Raw genomic sequence first — 10,740 nt, forward strand, 5'->3', positions numbered from 1 at the left:
ATACAGATGTACAGTACAATGAAATTCTTTCTTCGCATATCCCAGCTTGTTTGGGATCAGAAGCTGGGGTCAGAGCGCAGGGTCAGCCATCGTACGGCGCCCCTGGAGCAGACAGGGTTAAGGGCCTCGCTCAAGGACCCAACAGTGGCTGCATAGCAGAGCCTGGATTTGAACCGCAATTCTTCCGGTTGATCAAGATAGCAGTAGTCGTTATCTCGACATCTATTTTGGATGAAACAAAGATTCAATGACCAGAAGATGTTTAGATGTTTGGAGGAAAACAACTGTTGTGTTCAATGCCAACAACACTATAACGACTAAAAAGCGTGGTAGTGGTCGAATTGTGCTCTGGGCTATTTTGCTACCAGTGAAATGGGCACATTGCAGGAGTAATAAAGAAGGTAAAATAAAACCAAAGTACATGGATGGAGTTAAGTGTTCCAGCATTGCCAAGACACATCAATATTGTTTTGGAGTAGATTAATTGGGCCTTTCAAACGTCCTGATCCTTCTCCGATTAGGACTATTTGGAGTGTGCCAGAAACTTCAGATTTGGTGTAACACTTTGAACTATCAATGTAAATGTTAATGGCTATCAAAATCAGCTGAGTGAAGTAAAAAAAAAAAAGCTAAGAAAGATATAACTTCATATTATCTGTGCTGTATGTCTATATTGACATTTAAATGTTTAGTCACACCTATGGGTGTTTTGTATATGAACATTTGCAGGTTAAATGTATAGTCATTTATTAATATGTAATTTTGACATTTATATAAAATTAATTATATAATTATAGAGCTATTTTGCGCCTGGACATGGCACTAATTCACTTGTGTACAAAATAGTAGTAATTCTTTACGGCTTTTATTATGGAAGCAGGGAGAAATCTTCCCTATCTTAGCAACAGTAATGTTCCGATTCCATGTATTTTTGAGTCGACTCCGATTCCAGGTATTGTTAACCAATTGAGTCGATTACAAAGATTCGGTTCCTGTCTTGGTCCTAGAATCAAAACACGGAAAGGAAACAGTGCAATATTAATTCATTGCAATTAATTGTTAAAAAAAAAAAAAAAAAATGTCAAAATATAGATAGCATGCTCCTCATCGAAAAAGATCGAATATAAAATAAAATTAAAAATTAAATTGCGCCATATTGAGGATGTATTTCTCGCCAGATCAGGGTGGCGAGGTTATTAAAAATAAATAAATTAGGGAGGTGTGTGTACAAACTACCTATTAGTCACATTACAGCATAGTAAACAAACAAACATTCTTGCTTATTGCATAATACACGGGTAGTACGCAGTGTGTACTATGCTATTTAGGAAACAGCCGTTGTTTTGCACAAATTGAGTCGATTCAATTTAAATCAAGTCGGCACCAAAGCTTTAGAGTCGACTCTCAATATTAAATACATTTAACAAGACAGTTGACTCCGGTTTTTGATTCTTGATTCCAAATACCCTGAATAGAAGAATCGACTCTTTTTCGAAGTGAATCTTCAGTTCTAGTTAGCAAAACTGCCAGCCGCTCACTCAAGCTAAATGTTTTGCACTGTTTTTTTAGATGCTTTCGGGAACACTGGACCAAGATTTGACTTTTTAATATGAATAGAAACATAGTGAAATAACAGAGATCTTGATAGACTTGGGTAAGTGTTATTTATGTATTTTTTTTGCTATCTCTTGTGGTGCCGAACGAGCTAGGTTTGGGTCAAGGCTAGATTTTTGGCTGCATCCCAAATGGATCTGTTTTGAATATATCGCGCCCTACATAGGATGATGGCGCTGTATTTACATGTTCCATCTAGTGCAGATGTATAGGGAGGTAGGGTGCCATTTGGGATTCATCCTTTAGCGATAGTACTGAACGTCCTCTGTTCTAGCCAGCAGCTAACACATCCGGTTGAAATAATTATTATATTATTAAGACAGTTTTCTCTTTGTCAACATTAATATTCAGCTTTGTACTAAAAATTCGACTAAATAAGAATTTGGTACGCAGTGTGGCTCTCGAAGAAGGTTGATAATTTTGCTAGTCAGCAATACGGTCGCCTTGTTAAATGCCTAGCTGAGTCTGGTTAAACGTTTACATTAAGACCGTCTTTACCATGAATACTAGCATACTAAATAGTATCCTAAAACAGTAACGACTTCAGTGGTGATGTACTTATTTTACACACTATGTAGTAAGGTAGTATGCGGTTTGAGATGCAGCCTAGGTAATAATAAAGGCATTAATGCAGATGAATACAGTACATAAGACGATGGTAATTAAAACAAATACACAACATAGTTTGTAAAACAATTTAATACATTAATTTTATTTTTAATTTAATGTATGTATTTATTAATTAATTTGTTTATTATATTTAAGGCACAACGTTGTCAAATATCTACAAAGCCACTGAAGAACTAATTCCCCCCTTTGGTTGATCAATCATTCAGTTTACCAGAATAATTTTTAAGCCTTTTTAGTGAATCATATCCAGATTTGGTTTTAAACCAGCCCTAAAGGCTTTAGGACTCAATTGATATGTTTCCATTTTTATTATACAACACAGTGATATAATTTCCACCTTTTATTATATGAGAGCTATGTTTTAAACATGCACCTTACCTGGGTATTGACTGGAAACTAGGTAAAAATTAGGTAATTATCATTTGAATGTATGCGTATACTAAGGACAAAAGATACCGGGCAGGGAAAATAAACATTAAAACAGAGAGACACCAATATAAAGCATTAAATTCAACTTTTCGAAAGTAAGGTAAGTTTATCTGACAAGTACCTGTATTTAACATACACTGATGAGCCACAACATTAAAACCAGCTCCTTGTTTCTACACTCACTGTCCATTTTATCAGCTCCACTTACCATATAGGAGCACTATTTCTATCTATTTCTCTACATACCTTTTTAACCTGCTTTCACCCTGTTCTTCAATAATCAGGACCCCCACTGGACCACTACAGAGCAGGTATTATTTAGGTGGAGGATCATTCTCAGCACTGCAGTGACACTGACATGGTGGTGGTGTGTTAGTGTGTGTTGTGCTGGTATGAGTGGATCAGACACAGCAGCGCTGCTGGAGTTTTTAAATGCCGTGTCCACTCACTGTCCACTCTGTTAGACACTCCTACCTAGTCGGTCCACCTTGTAGATGTAAAGTCAGAAACGATCGCTCATCTATTGCTGCTGTTTGAGTTGGTCATCTTGTAGACCTTCATCAGTGCTCACAGGACGCTGCCTGTGGGGCGCTGTTGGCTGGATAATTTTGGTTGGTGGACTGTTGTCAGTCCAGCAGTGACAGTGAGGTGTTTAAAAACTCCAGCAGCGCTGCTGTGGTTTATCCAGTCATACCAGCACAACACACACTAACACACCACCACCATGTCAGTGTCACTGCAGTGCTGAGAATGACCCACCACCCAAATAATACCTGCTCTGCGGAGGTCCTGTGGGGGTCCTGACCATTGAAGAACAGCATGAAAGGGTGTTAACAAAGCATGCAGAGAAACAGATGGACTAAAGTGCTCCTATATGGTAAGTGGAGCTGATAAAATGGACAGTGTGTGTAGAAACACGGAGGTGGTTTTAATGTTACGGCTGATCAGTGTATAGTTGTAAAGGTATGCTACAGTGAGATGTGTGGAATGATTACTCTACAACAAATTAAAGCCAAATATTACTTAACAATATATTACATGTATGTTGAAACAGTGTTCACAGATACAGCTTTTTTAATGTTGACATAATTGTTACGTATTTAAACAACTATGTTTGATTTGTGGGAAGAACAGACAACGCCTTTTGGAGTTTCTTTATGCTTTAGAAAACAGAGAAATCTTCAGTTCATACAGGAGTGTGCAGCTCTTATAAATAAAAAATATGAAAATTACATTGTCAGTGTTTAGTTAAAAGTGTCACATATTGAAACAAGGAATTGTCTGTAAATTTAAATAATTAGGAAAAGAACGTGCTTTGTATATCCAGGTAGAGAGTCATAATAGAAGTCATTGTTGTGTAAATTAGAAGGGAATCATTTTCATAATGGGCTTTGAAGCAGAACAGTGATACATCCGATCTTGATGCCTCCTGTACTAGAAAGTTTCACTTCAGGTTTTTTTTTTTTTTCATTTTAATATTAAAACATTCTCCTATTTGCCTAAAGAACTAGGTGTGTGCGCGAATAATAGATATTAACACTGTATCCTCCTCTTAGTTTCTTCCAGCTTTTCTCCTCTCAGCGCTGGAAAGATGAACGGATTGTCAATCAAAGAACTCTGCTGCCTCTTCTGCTGTCCACCTTGCCCGAGCCAAATCGCAGCGAAGTTGGCCTTCCTGCCCCCAGAGCCCACTTACACTTTACTGCCTGAACAGGACACTGTCCCAGCCGTGAGCTCGGACCTGAGCGCCTCAGGCCTGCGGTCTCGGTTGGGTCGGAGCGGGCGAGGAGCCGGAGGAGACCGAGGAGGAGAGGGCAAATGGAAGCTCCATCTGTCGGAGCGAGCCGAGTTCCAGTACTCCCAAAGAGAGCTGGATGGAACAGAGGTCTTTCTCACTCACTCCAGACGTGGAAACAAAGTGGGCTGCATGTACATCCGCTGTGCCCCCACGGCCAGGTAGAAATCAGACACGGGCTGAACATATCACGTACACATACACCGATCAGCCATGACATCAAAACCACCTCCTTGTTTGTACACACACTGTCCATGTTATCAGCCCCACTTACCATATAGAAGCACTTTGTAGTTCTACAATTACTGACTGTAGTCCATATGTTTCTCTGCATGCTTTGTTACCCCCTTTCATGCTGTTCTTCAATGGTCAGGACCCCCACAGGACCACCACAGAGCAGGTATTATTTAGGTGGTGGATCATTCTCAGCACTGCAGTGACACTGACATGGTGGTGGTGTGTTAGTGTGAGTTGTGCTGGTATGATTGGATCAGACACAGCAGCGCTGATGGAGTGTCACTGCTTGACTGAGAATAGTCCACCAACCAAGAACATCCAGCTAACGGCGCCCCATGGGCAGCGTCCTGTGACCACCGATGAAGGTCTAGAAGATGACCAACTCAAAGAGCAACAATAGATGAGCGATCGTCTCTGACTTTCAATCTAAAGGTGGACCAATTAGGTAGGAGTGTTTAATAGAGTGGACAGTGAGTGGACACGGTATTTAAAAACTCCAGCAGAATTGCTGTGTCTGATCCACTCATACCAGCACAACACACACTAACACACCACCACCATGTCAGTGTCACTGCAGTGCTGAGAATGATCCACCACTTAAATAATACCTGCTCTGTGGTGGTCCTGTGTGGGTCCTGACCATTGAGGAACAGGGTTAAAGCAGGTTAAAAAGATATGTAGAGAAATAGATAGACTACGGTCAGTAATTGTAGAACAAGTGGAGCTGATAAAATGAACAGTGAGTGTTTTAATGTTATGGCTGATCAGTGTATGAGCACTGTTGCCTGTGAGCACCTCTCTCAAAAATAGGTGCTAATGTTTTGGAAAAAGCTCTTTCTGTTCTATCAGGGCTGTTTTGATTTCTGAAAACTTCCTTTAATTCAAAAGCCTACATAATTATGAGTAATTATAGTAATTATGATATCTAAATTTTTTCTGAGCAGTTTATATAATGACAGTCTAGAGCAGGGGTCACCAACCCGGTGGACATGTTCTAAAATAGTACTAGTGACTATAGAGCTCCGTCTAAAAATTGTATTTGTGTTGCTGTTCTTTTTGAATCAATAACACTTGCATTGATGTAGATTTGAAAATGACAATAGTGAATATAACATTTTAAAAACAGAAATGTTGTATGTTTATATGAGCTCTTGTCTGGGTGCAGGCGTGCGCATAACGCTGAGACAAGCAAGCTACTCATGCGCAGCTACGACGGGGAGTGAGATGCGGTTTATAATAATAATAATAATAATAATAATAATAATAATAAAACGTCAGAAAAGCGAAAGAAAACGTAATATTTTCACAATGATTGGGAGGAAAAGTGTTTCATTCGTGGGGCGACGGCAGAGAGCGGCACAATGTGGAGTTTGCATGTTCTCCCCGTGTCTGTGCGGGTTTCCTCCGGGAGCTCTGATTTCCTCCAACAGTCCAAAACATGCAAGTGAGGTAAACTGGAGATACAAAATTGTCCATGAATGTGTTTGCCATTAAACTTGAACTGATGAATCTTGTGTAACCAGTAATTACCTGTTCTGTCATGAATGTAACCAAAGTGTGTAAAACATGACGTTAAAATCCTAATAAAATATACAACTAAGACTCGGTTCGTCATTGTAAGCTTTTAGAAATGTATTGAAATGACATTTCAGTGAAACGACAGTTAATCGAACAATGAACTCATTGACTTCTTTAACCTGTTAATCACATCTGGTGCTTATCTGTGCAGGTACACTGTGCTCTTTTCTCACGGTAATGCCGTGGACCTCGGTCAGATGAGCAGCTTCTACATCGGCCTCGGCACTCGCATCAATTGCAACATCTTCTCCTACGATTACTCTGGTTATGGAGCCAGCACGGGAAAACCATCCGAGAAGAACCTGTATGCCGACATAGACGCCGCCTGGCATGCGTTGCGCACGAGGTGGGGATAACTCTACAGGATGTATGACACAGATACACTAACAAGTCACATCATTATGACCACTTCTTACTTTCGTAGCTCATGAAAGAACACACATTTCGTGAGCTGGCTTGGTGGGTATATAAGGTGTGGAAGGCGCATTCAACTGATTTGGGTATGAATCCATCCTTGCAGAGCACGTACACCCATACATGCCGATTGTTTTCCAGCAAGACAATGTGACAAAGTACTACCCTTCACTGGCTTCCTGTAGCTGCACGCATTCAGTTTAAAACAAATGGACCAGACCCAAGCTATCTTCGCGGTCTAATCAAACCCCGCTCTGTACCACGCAACCTCCGAGCCACTAGTCTCGCTCGACTTGAGCCTCCACCCAGGACTAAAGGAAGACAAGCATCAAGGCTCTTCTCTGTTCTAGCACCCAAGTGGTGGAATGAACTTCCTCTGTCTGTCCGAGTCTCTTGCTCTCTTTAAAAAACGATTAAAAACCCACCTTTTTACTTTTTTTTTTCCATTTCCAAAAAAAAAACAAAAAAAAAAAACACTTTGGTTCTAACAGGTTTCAGCAGATTTGTGTTCTTCGACTGTTGTCTACTTAAACTTGAGAAATGAAATGTTCACTATGGAAGCACTTCTGTAAGTCGCTTTGGATAAGAGCGTCTGCTAAATGCAGGAAATGTAAATGTACCCTGGCTCCCTAATTCCTCAGACTTGAACCAAGTTGAGCATCTGTGGGACCACCTTGATGGTCTTGTTAGCTCTTTGAATCCTCCCCCGCGCCCCCTCCAGCAGCTGTGGGATGCACTGCAGTCAGCGTGGCTCCAGATACCTGTGACAACCTACCAGGACCTTAATTATTCACTCTGGATATTAGCTGGTGGAAGTCACCAGAAAGCCACTATATGCACAGATTCAAAGTCCTGCATTCAAGCCATCAAATCACTCAATATTGACCACCCCATCATCGAAGAAATACTGCATAAACTGAAAGCACTGGAAGAATCAAATAAAATACTGAGGTTTTGCTGGATACCAGGCCACAAGGGTATAAAGGGAAACGAAGAAGCAGATACTATAGCCAAAAGAGCAGCAGAACAACCAGTCACACCAATATACATACCACCAACAGACTTAAGACCCCTCATAAGGAGCTATATACAAGAAAAATGGCAAGAGGACTGGGATTTACAAGAAAATAACAAACTCGGGGAAATCCAACAAAACGTACGACCAAACAAAATTAACTATACTCAGAAGAGGGAGGACCAAGTAGCCCTTACACGATGCAGAATAGGACACTCAAACCTTACACACGGACACCTACTAAAAGGAGAACAGGCCCCAAAGTGCCCTCATTGCTCAATTACATTAACAATTAAACATATTCTATGCGAATGCGAGTTTTGCTAGAAAAACAGCTCCTAAGATTTTAAAATTTCTTAAAAGCATAAAACTAAAACAACTCTTATAACCTAAACCTCTTTAAACATCTTTCATGTAGTTAAAGTATTCTGAAAAAGATACAAATGGCACGCCATAGAGATGGCTCTAAATATAGAGCTTATAATGGCGATAAAACACAAAAACACAAAACACATTAGCTGGTGGTTATAATAATGTAATTTGACAGTTAAATTATAAAGAATATCTGGATTCTATTCTAGTGTCACGTGTGACTGCTAAAGACGTCTACAGAATCCATGAACGTTTACATTGCAAACAGTGAAGCATGACGATGTGTTGACACTGGTTTTAACTCTCCCTTTAATTACTTTTCAGGTATGGCATCAGCCCTGAGAACATAATCCTCTATGGCCAGAGTATTGGCACGGTGCCCACAGTAGACCTGGCATCGCGGTATGAATGTGCTGCCGTGGTCCTCCATTCCCCGCTCACCTCTGGCATGAGGGTGGCCTTCCCTGAAACGAAGAAGACCTACTGCTTCGATGCCTTTCCAAAGTTAGTACTTCAGCTATGTTACACTCTTTTGGTAGACACGTGTGCCTGTTTGCTTTTAGAGACAGCTCCAAAAAGGTTAGGGTATAGGGTAGGCCCGAAAACCTAGTGAGCACTCTACATAGATGCATTTCACATAGACATCATGCTACGCTCGCTCCCAAGAAGAATGCTGTCTAAATTCTTAAATGGCTTGGAACTCTGAGTAAATGAATAAAAGAGGATGCTTCCTCGGTGGTGGAGGCAATCCCAGCATTCAGTGCAGCACCACTTTTCTCACAAAAATGACTAATATAGAGGATGGATGCGGAGCAACGAACTGGCTTGTCAGTGACAATTTAACCTTTTAGGTGCACAGAGGGAGATGGTAGCTGGCGGGTTGTGCCACCTCAGCCCATTGGAATAAATGGCCTGATTTTAACTGTGTTAGCTTAGTAAATAAAACTGTGGGGACATAATCATACATAGTGGGTCTGATTAACCTGCCTTATAAGTTTGATTAGAAGTCTTAATAGAATCTTTTCTACTTAGGCAGCTGCACAGGTAGGCGGTAGGCAGCAAGGCAGCTCAATAGGTTTTCAGACAGACTGCTTTTTGTGCAGGTGCCTTGACCAGCCAGCAGAGGTTGCTATTGCAGCAGTAATGAGGCATCCCTAATCGACCTTTTCCCTCCCCCCTATAGACACACAGCCAATCCCATACCATATCCGTGTATGCCCCTGGCTGGTCGATCGCACAGCTGAGATTCGAATTGGTACATGAAATGATCCTGGTCAGGGTTGCAGGCTCCGGTTTCAGCAGGAAACACTGAACACAAGTCTAGTGGGCAGAGCTTTGGGCTGTCAGTCGGAAGATTGTCCGTTCAAATCCAAGCTCTGCTATGCAAGGCCCTTAACCCTGTCTGCTCCAGGGGCGCCGTACAATAGCTGACCCCGCGCTCTGACCCCAGCCTCCAGACAAGCTGGGATATGAAAAGAATTTCATTATATATGACAAATAAAGGCATTCTTCTATCATAGGGCTTTGGTCAGAGCCCCCCAGCCATAGACATCACATCATGTAGACACACAGATTGCCTATAGCATAGTGGGCTAGTGTAATATACCGCTGTGCCACCCCAGTACTCTAATTTGGAAACATTTACTTTCTTATTTCAATTTATTTTCTTATTTTCTTATTTTTGTGTGTTATACCGGTTAATTTATTAAAAAATAAAAGAATTCACTGGAATTAACCAACCCCTCCCCCTCCTCTCTCACACAGCATCGAGAAGGTGTCCAAGATCACGTCTCCGGTGCTGATCATCCACGGCACGGAGGACGAAGTGATCGATTTCTCTCACGGCCTGGCCCTGTTCGAGCGCTGCCCCAAGGCCGTCGAGCCTCTCTGGGTGGACGGAGCCGGCCACAACGACATCGAGCTCTACAGCCAGTACCTGGAGCGCCTCCGCCGCTTCATCGGCCAGGAACTGACCGCTCAGTACGCCTGAAAAGCCAGCAATACACACGCGCACACACACACACACACACACACACACACCTTCCAGGACCTGCGAGTTCGTACTGAAATGAGGACAAGTGGCCACCTATGTCAAGGTGAAATGAAGTGCCAGTGTGAACTTACAGGCCTGTTATTAAACGTTTCCACTTTTTGAAATGAACTTTACATTAAAAAAAAATATATTTCAACAGCCGAAAGGGGACGTTTTGAATCCAACAGAGCAAAAAAAATCCGTCATGAACTTTATTCGCAGTTTCTTGTTTTTTCCCCCTATTTGATGCATAAGTGCAATTCCAAGTCTATAGATCTGTATGTTTTGGTTCGTTCGATGTATTTTGGGCTTAAGGACGATTTTCCTGTCCCAACGGACAACCAGGGTGTCTGTTTTTTTTTTCCCCTTTGTCTATATGATCTCTGCTGGACAGATTGGGTGGTTTGCATGTGTGCTGGCCTGACCTTCTGGAGATTCTACATGGGTCGGGTGTATGTGTATTGATTTATTAGGGACTGTTAACAGGAATTTTTAAAAACACTTATTGTCGACTATTTGTTTTGTAGGGTGAGTGATATATACCTGAAGAATATACACAGAATGTTTTCACAAAACATGGAATGATTGGATAAGGATATTTGCTAATAAATCATTAAAAAGCCA

The 10,740-nt window shown here is 41.3% G+C and overlaps 1 protein-coding gene across 1 annotated transcript; it reads left to right on the forward strand.

Moving 5' to 3' along the window:
- The first annotated feature begins 1,509 nt into the window (after positions 1-1,509).
- abhd17aa (abhydrolase domain containing 17A, depalmitoylase a) lies at positions 1,510-10,740 on the forward strand. The gene is made up of 5 exons (XM_062987482.1): positions 1,510-1,654; positions 4,230-4,629; positions 6,435-6,629; positions 8,409-8,588; positions 9,849-10,740. Exons 2-5 carry the CDS (start codon positions 4,265-4,267, stop codon positions 10,072-10,074), a joined length of 966 nt encoding a protein of 321 aa, XP_062843552.1. The 5' UTR covers positions 1,510-1,654; positions 4,230-4,264; the 3' UTR covers positions 10,075-10,740.

This window comes from Trichomycterus rosablanca, chromosome 25 (genome assembly GCF_030014385.1).
Source record: "Trichomycterus rosablanca isolate fTriRos1 chromosome 25, fTriRos1.hap1, whole genome shotgun sequence".
NCBI lineage: Eukaryota > Metazoa > Chordata > Actinopteri > Siluriformes > Trichomycteridae > Trichomycterus > Trichomycterus rosablanca.

Bases quoted from the DNA above. Each gene is read 5' to 3' on its own strand.
- abhd17aa (XM_062987482.1), top strand. From the start codon at position 4,265: ATGAACGGATTGTCAATCAAAGAACTCTGCTGCCTCTTCTGCTGTCCA. The intron at 6,630-8,408 runs GTGGGGATAACT...ATTACTTTTCAG, and splicing joins TGGCATGCGTTGCGCACGAG to GTATGGCATCAGCCCTGAGA. The intron at 8,589-9,848 runs GTTAGTACTTCA...TCTCTCACACAG, and splicing joins TGCTTCGATGCCTTTCCAAA to CATCGAGAAGGTGTCCAAGA.